This window comes from Hyla sarda, chromosome 4, assembly GCF_029499605.1.
Source record: "Hyla sarda isolate aHylSar1 chromosome 4, aHylSar1.hap1, whole genome shotgun sequence".
NCBI classification, from domain to species: domain Eukaryota; kingdom Metazoa; phylum Chordata; class Amphibia; order Anura; family Hylidae; genus Hyla; species Hyla sarda.
Window position 1 is genome coordinate 246,715,785 of NC_079192.1, and position 17,046 is coordinate 246,732,830.

Genomic DNA, 17,046 nt, shown 5'->3' on the forward strand with positions numbered 1-17,046 from the left:
AAATCTGTTTAACTTTCTGGAGCCAGTTGATATATATAAAAACTTTTTTTTTCCTGGAACACCCCTTTAACCAAAAAGGAAAGCAAAAAAGCAAATTGGACATAATGTCACATCAAACTCCAAAAATGGGCTGGACAAAATTATTGGCACCCTTTCAAAATTGTGCAAAAATAGGACTGTTTCAAGCATGTGATGCTCCTTTAAACTCACCTGGGGAAAGTAACAGGTGTGGGCAATATAAATATCACACCTGAAAGCAGAGATAAAAAGGAGAGTCCATCTCCAGAGATCTAGATTTGCCTTTGTCCACAGTGCGCAACATTATCAAGAAGTTTGCAACCGATGGCACTGTAGCTAATCTCCCTGGGCATGAACGGAAGAGAAAAATTTATGAAAAGTGTCAATGCAGGATAGTCTGGATAAGCAGCCTCAAACAAGTTCAAAGATATTCAAGCTGTCCTGCAGGCTCTGGGAGAATCAGTGTTAGCGCGAGCTATGCATTGACATTTAAATGAAATGAAACGTTATGGCAGGAGACCCAGGAAGACCCCACTGCTGACACAGACATAAAAAAGAAGGACTACATTTTGCCAAAATTAACTTGAGTAAGCCAAAAGCCTTCTGGGAAAACATCTTGTGGACATATCAGACCAAGATAGAGCTTTTTGGTAAAGCACATCATTCTACTGTTTACCAAAAATTGAATGAGGCCTACAAAGAAAAGAACACAGTACATACAGTGAAATATGGTGGAGGTCCAATGATGTTTTGGGGTCGTTTTGCTGCCTTTGGCACTGCGTGCCTTGAATGTGTGCAAGCCAAGGCATCATGAAATCTGAGAATTACCAACGGATTCTGGGTCGCATTGTACAGCCCAGTGTCAGAAATCTGGGTTTGCGTCCAAGATCTTGGGTCTTCCAGCAGGACAATGATCAGTTTGAGCCTTACCGTGCCCGGATCCGCCGCTGTTTCTGCCGTAATCTTCTATTTTCGCTATATGCAAATGAGGTGCTAACTTGCACCGACCAGGCTAACTGGCACTGTGACGTCAGCGTTTCTGGCCGCAGCGCTGCCCAGCTCATCAATATTCCTCCCCTCTCTCTTCATTACAGAGCGGGGAGAAGAGGGAGAGGCGGAGGGAGTGGAGGAATATTGATGATCTGGGTGGCGCTGCGGCCAGAAACGCTGACATCACAGTGCCAATTAGCCCGGTCGGTGAAAGTTAGCACATCATTTGCATATATTGAAAATAGAAGATTGCGGCAGAACGGCACGGCGAGGCTCAACCTGATCAGCGTCCCCCGCACTACCAGCCAGTACCGCTGATTAAACATTATTTAACATTTTCTTTTTACATTTTTTTTTACAAATTTTTTTACAAATTTTTTTAGTCCCCATAGGACAGTTTTCCAAACAGTGTGTCTCCAGCTGTTGCAAAAAGGCTGTCCAGGCATACTGGGAGTTGTAGTTTTGCAACAGATGGAGGCACCCTATTATGAAAAAAAACTGCCATGGGGACTGTTCTACTACCTGTACTGCAATCTAGTCATTGCAGACACTGATCACTGTTGTGCCATAGGCACATCACTGACCAGTGTTATCGGCGCTCCATTACTACAGCCTGCAGAGGCTATCAGCATTATTGGAGCGCTGATGGGACAGGATGGAGGCAGGTAGGTAACCTCCGCCTGTCCTCTCAGCTGCCGGTGTCCCGATCAGCTCCACTGAGCTAACAGCAGTCACTTTTTAATTTTAGACGCTGCGATCAGCTTTGATCGCCGCGTCTAAAGTGTTAATGCCGGACATCACTCGGATCGGTGATGTCTGGCATTAGCCAGCATGAAGAGAGCTCAGCTCTTGAGCTCTCTTCATACGCCCACTGCACGGCTACGCCGTTTATTAACGACACCCCGCCGTGGTGAGGTTAATTTACCTCCCAGTGCTGCGCATTGCTGGGAGGAGACAGTCACAGTCGGCCGCACAGTGAAGGGAGCGGGCCGTGCTGCAGGGAGCCAACTTACCACCGGAGCCCGGCTCTGCTCGCTTGTTTAATTGTCTGCTCCAGTGCGGCCCGGCCCCTTCATTGTGCGACCCACTGTATAAGGCATCCATGGCGAATTATGGCCGCGCGCCCACAGAGGGGGCTCGGCGTGCCACCTGTGACACGCATGCCATAGGATCACCATCACTGGTATCGGACATAGCACTGATCAGTATTATCGGTGATCTACTGCACTGGTCTGCTCGATCTCAGACCAGAGCACAAGACCCCGGGAGACGGAACCTCCGGCCGCCATGCGGCATCGCTGCAGGAGATCCGATCATCCATTCAAAGTACCGCACTGCCGCGATCTATATTGATCACGGCATCTGAGGGTTTAATGGCGGACATCCGCCCGATCGCGGATGTAGGTCATTACCAGCGGGTCCCCGGCTGCTGCTAGCAGCCAGAACTTGCCGTGTATGATGCGAGCACCGTTCCGATGCTCGCGGTCATATACCGGACAAAAATGTACGTCCTGGTGCGCCAAGTCCCGCCAAACCAGAAAGTACATTTACGTCCGTGGTCGTTAAGGGGTTAATAGATGTCCTAACAAGCCCTCATCCTGGCACTTGTAAAAAGCAGTACAGGACAAGTAGTAACAAACTGTACTCTAGAGAGGTGCTACTAGACAGCTAGTCACTGCATGTACTTCATTACACATTTACAACCAAATGACTTCCTTGATTGATAGGATCTTCCAGCTATTGACACATTTCACGGAACCGGACTGCCTGTAGAATTATATGTTGAGTATGGTATCAAGTTACAATGGTCCAGAAAAGACCATGGTATGTTATAAAAAAAAAAGAGTCTTTCAATATATCTTTTTGCTCTTTAACCCATTAAGGACGAAGCCCATTTTGAGCTTAAAGAGGTATTCCAGCCAAAGACATCTTATCCCCTATCCAAAGGATGTCTGACCAAGGGGGGCCTGCCACTGGGACCCCCCACGATCTCTGTGCAGCAACCGCATTCTATGCGGGGCTGCTTCTCCGGTCTTGGAAACCCTGTGTTTTCGGGACTGGAGACGTTATGTCACGCCACGCCCCCTCAATTCACATCAATGATTGTGCAGCAATCCAGAATGATTATGCAGCAAGAGGATGAATTCATTACTTGTGAGTGGAGGTTTCTCTAGATGTAAACAAAAGTTTAAAACAGTAGTGCAACTGAAGACAACTTATCCCCTATCCAAAGGATAGGGTATACGTTTCTGATCGCAGGGAGATCCCCGCCTCTTCCATAGAGCTGATTTGAGGGGGTGTGTCTGTCAACCTCATAGTGAGGTCGACGACACAAGCATTAGCAATGCAGAACTGTGGGAGTTCCGGGTCCCCGAATGTGATATCATGGGGGGTCCCAGCGGTCAGACCCCCCGCGATCAGACACCTATCCCCTATTCTGCAGATAGGTGATAAGTTGTCCTCGGCTGCAGTACTCCTTTTACCCCCTAAAAGAACCTGTACGCCCTGGTTGCTTAGTATTTGGCACAGTAGGACGGACATGTACATCATAAATCCTGTCCAGACTATGAAGCGAGCATAGCAGCTGAGCTCCTGAGCTTTCATTTTTACACTTTTCACTGTACAATAACTGATTTATAAATCTTTATTAAGGTTTACTATTGCGATGCATTACCACATTCCATCCCCTGTTTAACTTCTCTGTCTATGCAGCTGTGTCAGGGCTGAATTTTTTGCACAGTAATCTGTAGTTTTTCTTGTTACCATTTTGATCACCCTTTTTCCCCAACTGGCATTTTTTTGTTTATAGAATTCACTGTGCAGGATATAAGGCAATACCAATTATTGTTTTTTGGAGTTTAGATTTTTGTTTTATTTAAAAGATGGGAAAAGAAGGGGGATTACAATTTTTAATTTAGAGGATTAACAAACAAAAAAAATATATATATAAATATATATATTCCAAGTGTTTCTAAATGCATAGACCGTGTACTGGGTCAAGGAGGAAGAGCACCACATACCCCATACTTTATGGAACTTGCCAGGGCACCCCCTGTGTTTAAAAATCAGTTGTTCGTAGAGAATAGTAGCATTCACCATACGTTTCAATCCAGACAGAGTAGGGGCCTGGGATCCATCCATCTCATAGTAATCATTTTCCGAGCAAGGAAAAGGGACTCTCTTAGGAAGATACACACATGGTGAGTCCAGTCTTCCTCAGACAGGATCCCAAACAGACATACCAGTGGTTGTAGGGTAACAGGAATAGAGAATAGTGTAGACAACAAGGATATGATATCTTGCCAACATGTAGCAACATAAGGGCAGTCCCACATGAGGTACCAGAAATCGGCACGAGGGGCATGGCATCCATGGCAATTATTATCCGGTATCCTACTCATACGATGTAACCTTATTTATTTATTTTTTCTCACATTTATATTCTCCACATGAACTGAACATGTAACCTATGTATTGCAGCATACTGTTAAGGAGGGAAGAGTAAAATTAAAGATCTATCATGGCAGCTACCTTGATGCCATGACAAGCAATTGGCACCCACTACATACAGAAACATGACTGCTATTGACCATAGCATTTAGGAAGTCAAACGGTCATTCGTAATTTATAGCTCTCACCTACCACAAATAGAGCAAGCTCAGTTACTGATACTGCACCATCTCACCTCACCGTATTTCCAGTATATGTCAAAATATGGAAATGAGTTACTAAAGAGCCACAGCCTACAAAGGCCTCCAAACTGATACTATACACACATTTTGAACATTAAATGCCACTATAAGAACTCTTTTGTGTTGTAAAAATTGAAAAGCAAGGCTGTTGTGTGTAGCCCTGCTCATGGTACTGGTGTTTATTTGTTCATGGTACCAACAAATCAATCTGTCTTGGCCATCAGGCAGTGAATTAAATCTCTGACCTCAGCTTAGGAAAGCCTAACCTTTACTGATCTAAGCTTTAGTACTCAAACTGAGAAGCATCACAAAAAAAAAAAAAACAGGTTTGTGACAAGTTAAAGTTATGACTTCGCACTAAAACTACATAAAGAGAGGATATATGTAGCAGTGCTAGCTAAAAAACTTAAAAATTATGTAAAAAGCTAGTCAACCTCTTTAAAGGGGTACTCCGGCCCTAATACATCTTATCACCTATCCAAAGGATAGGGGATAAGATGTCTGATCATGGGGGTCCCGCCGCTGGGGACCCCGCAATCTGTCATTCAGCACCCACCTTTATGAGCTCTCTGCATCACTGGGGGCTCAGAGTGTGCAGCGTGACAACCACTGGGCCTAAGTATCGTGAGGTCAGGATTCCACCCTGGTGTGATGTCACGCCCCGCCCCCTCAATGCAAGTCTATGTGAGGGCTCGTTCACACTGCGGAATCTCCGCTCGCTGAATTCAGCGAGCGGAGATTCCGCCTGGCCGAATACTTCGGCACTAGGGCCGCGGGGCACTGATCCGTCACCATTGACGGCTATGGCCCGCTCGCGAATTCCGCACAAAGAATGAACATGTTCTTTCTTTGCGCTGAACACTTTCCGCGGCGGAAATGTCCGCCACTGAAATTCCGCAGTGTGAATGGGTCTCGCGGAGACCCGTTCACACTAATGTTAAAGTTCACACCGCGGAATTGCGCCCGCGCAATTCCGTAGTGTGAACGTACCCTGAGGGGGTGTGATGTGAAGTCTATGGGAGAGAGCTTGCAAAGGTAAGTGGCGAATGACAGATTGTGGGGGTCCCCAGCAGCGGGACCCCCGCGATCAGACATCTTATCCTCTATCCTTTGGATAGGGGATAAGATGTATTAGGGCCGGAGTACCCCTTTAAACTAGCAGTCTGTTCTGAAAAGTAAAGCACTACAAGTGCTCACTGAAATCATTGAGGTCAGCACAATAAGCAGACAGCAACGATTTTCCAGAAAGAGACCTACAGATAATAGAAGGGTCTTTATTGGGAGGCTTTCTGCCATTATCTGTATATGCCCTTACACACACAACATAATGGGTTGCACAATGATGTTGTACAACACACAATGATAAAAAGTAGATGATAGGTGGCAAACTCCTATTTGGATTTTGCACTTGTTTGAAAGTTGTCAAAGGGGACTTTCCCCTTTAAACATCTTCAGACACGTCACTAAGAGAAGTCACAGTGATATGATCCTTTGTTTTTTTGACTCTTATCAGAAATTGACATTCTCTATAATGGTACTGCATGTGCATTACCATCCACTTGCAGTGAATAAGAAACCCTAATGACAGACTTGCAACCCCTACTTCCCCTAGTGGTCAAGTAGGGTCACAGTGGGTATGATGCCATTATTTGTTATGTCTTAGAGACACATCAGTAACTGTTAAAGAGGCCCTTTTATTTTAGACATCTTCCCTTTGTCCAGTAGAGGCACTGAATACATAATACTAACTTGAATAATATATATATATATATATATATATATTTATATATATATATATATATCATATGGTCAATTTTGGCACCAGAGCTCTCCCTAAAACAGCATTCTGCGCCAACACGGGACACTGGAAGTGCTGGCAGGACAGTATCCGCTCTATGCACGCTTCTCTCTATTAATAACCTAGCTATGAGAGAAAGCTGGGCATGCAGCACAGATATTCAAGAGTGCACACTGCAGCAGTGAAAAAAGAATACTGTGCTCTGCCAGGACAAAAAACAAGATAACAGAAAAATTCCTGCAGCTAAAGGTGAGCCTGCTAGAGAACAGAACATAAATAAAGCATTGTGCTTTGCTAAGGCTTGTTCACATGGCCGTTGTGCTCCAGTTCATAGTCATAACGGGAGTTGAGCGGAAAAAAATACTGCACGTCCTATTTCTTTTCTCCTTTCAATTCCTGTAAAATCTGGATACCCAATGGACCCAATTAAAGTCAACGTGCTCAGGGTCCATTCGGCACAAAAAAAAAGACCCTGAACAGGTCAGAGCACAACGACAGTGTGAACTTAATTCCTTATTTGTATAAAGATATGTGCAGGGATACAGAAAACATACTATTATAACGAAAGATTGCTGCAGTCACATTACTACTGTCCTCCCCTCTATGTAACATATGCCACTAAAAACAGAGAGGAGAGCAGTAGTGAAGGACTGGCTGATTGGCTGCTGTTTAGTGTACACTCAGGAGCCTCTGCACTGCTAGACAAAATAAGAGAACGGAAGTCCCCTATGAACTGTGCGGCACATGTCATCTTTACCCAGGGGATTCTGACTCAATTCAGGGCAATGAAAGTGTCAGTGAAAAGGGCAAAAGGGCTGCTCAAAGGCTAAAAAAAGGGCTGCTCAAAGGCTAAACAAACCCCTGGCAAAAATGTATGATGTCATCTATCATGGAGGTTATTTTTATTTCTATTGAATTGTGCACAGTATTCATGTAAAAAAAAAAAAACAATAAAAAAATACAGAATAATAATTATAGCAAATGTTTGCATAATTTGTGACCTGCTTAATAGTATAGTTTTAATGCATCAAATATAAAACTGGTTGCTGTGTACCTATCACAATGTTAATAAAACTATAAGGTCGCAGACTTACAGTATATGGACATGATTCCATATACTGTAACATTGTGAGAGGTACACAGTAACCCGTTTTATATTTGATGCTACTATTAAGCAGGTCACAAATGATGCAAACATTTGCTATAATTGTTCTGTTTTTTTTTTTTTTACATGAATACTGTGCACAATTCAATAGAAATAAAATAACCTCTATGATAGATGACATCATACATTTTTGCCAGGGGATTGTTTAGATAGTTAAATATGCCCAAGTACAGAAAACATTGCGTCAATCTGTTCCTCCTTTATTTGTTGCCCATAGCCGTTTAGGAAAAAGTAAAACATTAAAACATTTAAAACAACTTTGTTCAAATTCTGTTCTGCCACTGCCTTGCACAACACTTAGTAAAGTGAATAAAAACCTGCATCAGATGAAAATACCATATTACAACAGCGTATGTCCACTGCAAACATATTTAGATCAATAAGGAATCATTTACCTTCAGGTGATGACCCAGGTTTTTGAGAATATGTAGAACTCATTTTGCTTTTTTTGCTGCCATCGCTGCTCACAGACAAACTGGACTGGATCTTCCTGTGCATTTTTTGAGAAACGGGAGCTGATAATTTTTTATTATCTGCAGCAACATGTTTGACCCCGTTGTGGATTCCATTGATATTACTCAGACCTACATGACCATTTTGCATCCTGCCAGTTTCTTCCTCGCTCTGTTCCAGTGCTGAAGTATTTGGCTGAGGCAAGCTCTGAGGTTGGGCTTAAACAGAGGAAAAAAAGATAAAAAGATTAAACAGAATTCTCTAAATCCACAGCAAGAGGAAGTCGGTTAAAATATGCTTTAGAAAGCAAACTACGGTCCATGCCCCTATGATCACATTATGTTTATATACAGTTTTTATGTGGATGTTGATTATAAAAAGATACTTGTCAGTTAACCCCGTAAGGACACAGCCCATTTTGGCCTCGATGACACAGCCAATTTTAACTTTTGTCTTTTCATTTTTTCCTCCTCGCCGTCTAAGAGCCATAACTTTTTTATATTTACATCTACAGACCCATATGAGGGTTTTTTTTTTACACAACCAATTGTACTTTGTAATGACATAATTTTAATGGAGTACTGCAGCCATAAAGCACTTATCCCCACTTGTCTGATCGTGGGGGGGTCCTAGTGCTGGGACCCCCCCACAATCTCCTGTACGGTGCTCCGGCATTGCTGCAGCTCTCCCCATGCAGGAGGAGTGTTGGCCACAGCATGATGTTGCAGCCAACATGCCTCCTCCATGTATCTCTGTGGGAGAGGCGGAGATGCATTCCTGACTTTCCCATACAGCTGAATGGAGGGGGGAGGGGGCCTGTCTGTAGACCTCTTAGTGAGGTCGACTACAAGAGTATTAGCTGCACAGAGCCATGGCAATGCTGGGTCCCCATATGGGAGATTGCGGGGGGGGGGGGGGTTATCCTGCAGATAGCGGATACAAGTCTATGGCTGCACTATTCCTTTAACAAAAAATGAAATTGAGGGAAATTGAAAATAAGACAATTTTGCAACTTTTCAAGTTTTTTTAACGCAGTACACTATACAGTAGAACTGGTGTTATCTTTATATTGTGGGTCTTGAATGGGGAAAGGGAGGAAGTGATTTTAATGTTTACTGGGGGGGGGGTATTCACATTTAAAAAAAAAAAATTTTTTACAATTTATTTTCCTTTTTATATTTTACTATTTGCCACACTCACTTGATTGCCATTACAGTTCTGGCATCAAACTGATCAGTGACATTGGTGATTCACTTGTGCAGCCTGCCAGAAGGAAGACTATAAAAGTGGGTCTAGGAAGAGCAGAAAGTGCAGGAGAGAATATTCCAGACTGCCATCTTCACTCAACGGACCTCTGCAGTCACACAGGGTGGTCAGATAACTGGAAAAAGTCCTGCAGAATGCTGATCAGGGCATAAACATCCACCCTGTTACATACAAGTACTAGGGCACCGCAACATACATTTACATTCAATGTGGCTAAGGGGTTAATAACCTTTGTATTAAAGTTAATTAATAATGGAAGCCAACCAACAAATAAAACAAAAAATGCTCTAACACAATAAAAAATAAGAAAATAAGAAGCAGTTTCAAAATGTAAAACAACAGTAAAGCTTAAACTAAACATGAACAGTACTATTTAACAATACACTTACAATTGACATTAATTCCAATTCCTCCAAATAAAGTCAGATTTCTACCATATTCTTTGTCGAGGAAGTGTATTCCAACATTACATAAATGGTTTCAATAATTATTCTCTGGGCATTATTACTAGGTTTAACAGAAGACTTATACACATGCAAACACAGCCTTCCTAAGCCAAGCATTTATGTATATGAAGGGATAGGAAGACCTAGCTAAGCCGCTGCCAGACTCCTCTGGAGGTAGCTAGTCTCTCCGAGAAAAAAGGATTGACAGTCTAAAGCACAATAGGACTTCTTCAGACAGAAGAAAATTGGAAAGGTCCCAAATATGCACTCGACAGCTGGCCAGTCCTGCCTAAATCGATGGGTTTGGCGGATTAAACACTGCTTAGAAAAAGCCCAAGCCAGAGTTTAGAGGTGCTGTACATCATTTTTCTGCTCCTATAAACTGGACACTAGACGACACATCCTGCATTTAGCCTTGCCATTCAAAGATTTTCCCTCAATTTGCATGGTGCTCGTCAATAAAGAAAAATCTTAACTGTAAAAAAAATGCTCTTGCAAGGTACATTCCACAATATCTGCTGAATATTTTTTGCATCTGCTTTTAATGGGTAGCAAAATCAGCTGCAGAAAACATGCAGCAGATCTTGTACATGCAACTTAAAAAATAAAATGTCTCGTAAAAGTAAATGTGTTATGTACTATTAGGACACATGGATACCATAAAAGAGGTGGGGTCCACTACCATATATTACATGTTGCTAGTCCCACCACAACTCTCAGGACCAGAGTTGTGCTCCACCCTGGAAGTTAACCCTTTAGATGCTGCAGTCAGAGGGTGAAAGAGAGCTCTCTCTGTTCCTCATCAGCACCCCACAAAGCGATTGCAGGATGCAATGGCAACAAGAGGCCAAACAACCACCTCCAGTTTGCCTGCTATAGAAGCCAATCAGGCTTTGTCAAAGGCAGAGACTAATGGGCTAAGTCTGTGTATTGACAGCCATAATACACAACACAGGTGTGTACTGCAGTGTATTATGTCAGCGATCAGCAGATTGCATAGTCAAGTCACAATGTAGAACAATAAAATAAAAATTAAGAACAAAAATAAATAAATGTGAAAAAAGAAACCAATACAAATTAAATAAAAACATACAATCCCCTTTTCTCCGATTATACATGACGGGGGTCATGTAGTAAGGCCCTTTGCATGTACAATGCAATTTTCACCAGAGTGGTGCAATGGCCACTCTGGCGCAGACGGCCGCACCGGCCTGGCTGACAAGTTTCCTACACATTTATCAATGTAGCACAATTCCACGTCATCAGTTTCAGGTTTATTAATGAGGGCATCTCACTGGTTATGGCAATGGTAATGTTTATGCAATTTGTTTCATGTAGGTACCTGCTGGGTGCGCAATAGTCTATTTTAATCCCCTGTTATGCAAATCTGTGCAATGCCAGGCATAAATATAAGACTGCATGTATAAAAAGGTGCAGCCCTCTTGAAACACACATTTTTAAAATTGGTCCTATTTCTGTAATGACCCTGGCTATAAAATACCACATTATTTCTTCTACACAGTGAGCAATATAAAAAATGTAATTGAAAGACGTGCATTCACACGTGCATATTTTTGCTGCAGATTTGCTACTGAAGATTTCGCTGCCCATTGACTTAAATGGGCAGCAAAATCGGCTCAAAAAATTTGCAGCAGAAAATATGCACGTGTGAACGCACCCTAAAAGTGCTTTTTGGTAATTCTGTATCTGTAAAAATAAAATAAAAAAAAAGCTATTAAAATGTTATACATCTCAAAATAGTACCACAAAAATGTCAACTCCTGCACATAACGACTGTCAATGAAATTTTTTTTATAAATAAATAAACACTTAAGTGTTCAAAACATGTCAGTACACAGAAATAATTTAGTTTTTATGCAGTACACTTTATGGTAAAGAATAACATTTTCTCCTTATTCGGTCGGTCAATGCGATTATAATGATACCCAATTTATATAGTTTTACTATAACTGTAAAGTCAAACTAAACTGAACAAAATCAGTATGCTTAACCCCTTAAGGACCGGGGGTTTTTCCGTTTTTGCATTTTCGTTTTTTGCTCCTTGCCTTTAAAAAATCATAACTCTTTCAATTTTGCACCTAAAAATCCATATGATGGCTTATTTTTTGCACCACCAATTCTACTTTGTAATGACGTCAGTCATTGTGCCCAAAAATCTACGGTGAAACGGGAAAAAAAATCATTGTGAGACAAAATTGAAAAAAAAAAACGCCATTTTGTAACTTTTGGGGGCTTCCGTTTCTACGTAGTACATTTTTCGGTAAAAATGACACCTTACCTTTATTCTGTAGGTCCATATGATTAAAATGATATCCTACTTATATAGGTTTGAATTTGTCCTACTTCTGGAAAAAATCATAACTTCATGCAGAAAAATTTATACGTTTAAAATTGTCATCTTCTGACCCCTATAACTTTTTTATTTTTCCGTGTATGGGGCGGTATGAGGGCTCATTTTTTGCGCCGTGATCTGAAGTTTTTAACGGTATCATTTTTGCATTGATAGGACTTATTGATCGCTTTTTATTCATTTTTTCATGATATAGAAAGTGACCAAAAATGCACTATTTTGGACTTTGGAATTTTTTTGCGCGCACGCCATTGACCGTGCGGTTTAATTAACGATATATTTTTATAATTCGGACATTTCCGCACGCGGCGATACCATTTATGTTTATTTTTATTTTTATTTACACTGTTTTTTCTTTTATGGGAAAAGGGGGGTGATTCAAACTTTTAATAGGGAAGGGGTTAAATGATGTTTATTCACTTTTTTTTTGCAGTGTTATAGGTCCCATAGGGACCTATAACACTGCACACACTGATCTTTTACATTGATCACTGGTTTCTCATAAGAAACCAGTGATCGATGATTCTGCCGCATGACTGCTCATGCCTGGATCTCAGGCACTGAGCAGTCATTCGGCGATCGGACAGCGAGGAGGCAGGTAGGGGCCCTCCCGCTGTCCTGTCAGCTGTTCGGGATGCCGCGATTTCACCGCGGCTATCCCGAACAGCCCACTGAGCTAGCCGGCATGCTTTCGGTTTCACTTTAGACGCGGCGTTCAACTTTGAACGCCGCGTCTAAAGGGTTAATAGCGCGCGGCACAGCGATCAATGCCGCGCGCTATTAGCCACGGGTCCCGACCGTTGTTAGAGGCCGGGCCCGAACCGCTATGACGCGGGGCCACGCCGTGGCCCCGCGTTATAGATCGGGAGTGGACACATGACGTTCCAGTACGTCATGTGTCCTTAAGGGGTTAAGGAGGCACTGTCATTATGAAAAACTTTTTATATTTTGTAGTACTACTGATAAGATGACTTTTTAAAATATACATTTATTAACAAAAAAATTTCAATCTTACTAAAAAATCTAAAATGAAAATAGCCGCTACTAGGGGTCATCTGTCTTTATGCAGACAGACTACTCTGTATTTTGCAGCATACTGAATACTGGCTGTAAAGGGTGTTGGTGTCCAGTATAGGAGATCACTGCTGCACCACTACAGCCTTCAGCTGTTCCTAAACTATAACTCCCAAGTTTTAGAGCTGTGTATTCTCCAGCTCTTGCAAAACTACAGACAAAGGATGTGTGGGCATGATGGCAGTCTGAAGAAACACCTGGAAGGGGCGTGAAACAATTGCCACTACACCTTTGTGCTCCTGCGATGGTGTCCCGCTGTTATAATGTCCATACGCACCAAAAATAAAGAAGCTTGTTGCACCGTTATACGCGAGTGTCTCCTTTCCTCTTTCTTCTTATGATTGCTTCATGCTGGGAGTTGTAGTTTTGCAACAGCTAAAGGCAACACTGCTCTAACACAGTGGCAACACTGCTTTAACAGTGCTTTATAAACACTGCAGCTCCAGCTGTTGCAATGCAAAACTACAACTCCCAGCATGCTTGAATAACCAAAGCTTTCTGTCTCCTGAATGACAAAGAAGCTGATCAGACACTCAGGAGTCTGTGAAAGCTGAATGACACATAGTGAGAGCTATGTTGAGCATCCAGATTTACTAGGAACAGATACATAAAAATGCATACAAACTACTGTGCAGTGGTTTGCAGACTGCTAGGCTGCTCCCAGACTCAGAGCAGAGAAGTCATCCACAGTGAGGGAGAGAGACAGACATGCCCCCTCCATAAGGCAAGAACATAAAGCATGTGAGCAACATATAAATGCTATTTGTAAGGGATATATAGGTCCAAGACACATAAAAATGATATATACATGATCAGGATTAGGTACTGAGTAACATATCACTTTTTTTTGCACTAAGACAGGTATGTTTTAAGATTGCCCTATTTTGACCACTAGAACATTTTTATTTTTCCATATACGGGCTACATGAGGGCAATTTTTTCCCCATTTTTTTGATATATGATGTGACCATGCTGTTCGCCTTGCATGATCATAAACATTCTAACTAACTGCTTAAGGACCACAGTTTATTTTTTATTTTTGGACTTTCCTCCTCACCTTTTAAAAATCATAACTTTCAATTTTCCACCTATAGACCCATATGAGGGCTTGTTTGTTTACACCACCAATTGTACATTGTAATGACAATAATCATTTCTACAAAAATTATGAAAAAACAAAACAAAACACAATTTTGTAACTTTTGGGGGCTTCCGATTCTACACAGTGCATTTTTGGTACAAATGACACCTTATTTTTATTCTGTAGGTACCGTATTTATCGGCGTATAACACGCACTTTTTAGGCTAAAATTTTTAGCCTAAAGTCTATGTGCGTGTTATACGCCGATACACCCCCAGGAAAGGCAGGGGGAGAGAGGCTGTCGCTGCCCGCTTCTCTACCCCTGCCTTTCCTGGAGTCTAGAGCGCTGCTGCCGGCCCTTCTCACCCCCTGGCTATCGGCACCGCTGCCCGTTCTGTCCCCCTGACTATCAGTGCCGGCGCCCCACAGCCGGCGCCGATAGCCAGGGGGAGAGAAGCGGCGCCGACAGCCAGGGGAAGAGAAAGGGCAGCGGCACCCATTGCCGGCGCCGCTGCCCCGTTGCCTCCCCCCATCCCCGGTGGCATAATTACCTGGGTCGGGTCCGCGCTGCTGCAGGCCTCCGGCGTGCGTCCCCGGCGTCGTTGCTATGCGCTGCACGGCGCGGCGCATGACGTCAGTGCGCCGCGCCGTGCATAGCAACGACGCAGGGAACGCGTGCCGGAGGCCTGCAGCAGCGCGGACCCGACCCAGGTAATTATGCCACCGGGGATGGGGGGAGGCAACGGGGCAGCGGCGCCAACAATGGGTGCCGCTGCCCCTTCTCTCCCCCTGGCTGTCGGCGCTGCTTCTCTCCCCCTGGCTATCGGTGCCGGCACCGATAGTCAGGGGGACAGAACGTGCAGCGGCGCCGATAGCAAGGGGGAGAGAAGGGCTGGCAGCAGGGCTCTAGACCCCAGGAAAGGCAGGGGGAGAGAAGCGGGCAGCGACGGCCTCTCTCCCCATTCCTTTCCTGGGGGTATATCGGGGTATACACGCGCACACACGCACCCTCATTTTACCATGGATATTTGGGTAAAAAACTTTTTTTACCCAAATATCCTTGGTAAAATGAGGGTGCGTGTTATAGGCTGGTGCGTGGTATACACCGATAAATATGGTACATAAAATTAAACTGATACCCCATGTATAAATGATTTATTTAGTTTTACTTCTTTGAAAAAATATAACTTTTGTATTAAAAATGTCTTCTGACCTCTAACTTTTTTAGGTATACTTTTCCGTATACGGGGATGTGTGAGGGCTTATTTTTTTGTGCCGCTATCTGTAGTTTTTATCAGTACCATTTTTGTTTTGATGGGACGTTTTGATCACTTTTTATACACTTTTTTTTAGGGTATACAAAGTGACCAAAATACGAAATTCTGAATTTTGGAAAACATTTTTTTGTGTACACCATTGGCCGTGCGGTTTAATTTACATTTACGCATGTGGCGGTACCACATATATTTCTGTTTATTTTTGTTTACATATTTTTTATGGAAAAAGGGAGAGTGATTCAAACTTTTATTAGGGAAGAGGTTAAATCACATTTATTAACTTTCTTTTTTACTTTTTGTACACTATATTTTAGTCCCCATAGGGGACTTTCACATGCAATCCTTAGATTGCATACACTGAACAAATAGCATAGCATTGATCAGGGTTATCGGTGCTTGACTGCTCCAGCCTGCTATGGATGACAGGAGCATCGAGGCACATATTGAACAGCAGGGTGGCAGGTAAGGGCCCTCCCGCCATCCTCTCAGCTGTTCTGGACGCCGTGATTTCACTGCGGTGGTCATGAACAGCCCGCTAAGCTAGTCAGGATGACTTTTCTCCCGTTTTAGACGCCACAATCAACTTTGATTGTGGCGTCTAAACGGTTAATACCAGACATCAGCCTGATAGGTGTGTCCAGCATTAACCGCAGGTTGCTGAGTGTGCTCAGTTCCTGAGTTTACTTCATATAACGGGAGCAGGCAATGGACGTAAATATATGTCCATTGTCCTTATGGAGTTAAATAGTTTGAACAAATATGCATGTGTTCATTTGCTTTATTTTTTTTTAAATAGGAAAAGGAGGGTGGTTTAAATTTTTTTTTTTGGGGCTTTATAAAACTTTTTACATTTTTTATGTTACAATTTTTATGTCCCCACAAGAGACTTTTATATGCAATCATTACATTGCAGTCACTCATCAATGCTATGCTATTGTATACTATTGAATAGTGAGATCAGCACTCTGCATGACTAGAGTGTCAATTCGGCAGCTGGAAGCATGTCAGGGGACATTTCTTTGCTATTTTAACTCATCTGAGCCCTACAATCACCCACAATTTGAAAATAAGAAAAATGATTTAGTTAAATCTTTTAAAGTCCTAAAAAAGGACATTAAACATGATGGTATGCTAAAGTAGTCATATTGGGGGAGATTTATCAAAAACTGCAGTGGAAGAGTGGTGCAGTTGCCTATGGCAACCAATCAGATTGCTTCTTTAATTTTTAAAGAGACCTGTGAAAAATTTAATAATCAATCTGATTGGTTGCCTTGGGCAACCGCACCACTCTTCCTCTGCACAGGTTTTGATAAATCTCCCCCATTGTAGATGTGAATTGTTAACTCCTTTTTGTGGAAAAATTATTTCTCTTACAAGCAGAAAATTTTATATGTGGAAAAATCCTACACATATAA

General features: G+C 42.5%; 1 protein-coding gene across 5 annotated transcripts in view; it reads right to left on the minus strand.

The window, feature by feature from the left end:
• Positions 1 to 17,046, minus strand: part of MDFIC (MyoD family inhibitor domain containing) — a 164,142-nt gene that overhangs the window by 23,040 nt on the left and 124,056 nt on the right. For all 5 annotated transcript variants that reach the window (XM_056573861.1, XM_056573860.1, XM_056573863.1 and 2 more), the window contains one exon: positions 8,059 to 8,334. In XM_056573861.1, the coding sequence (XP_056429836.1) occupies positions 8,059 to 8,334 (276 nt within the window). The remainder of the gene's footprint in view (positions 1 to 8,058; positions 8,335 to 17,046) is intronic.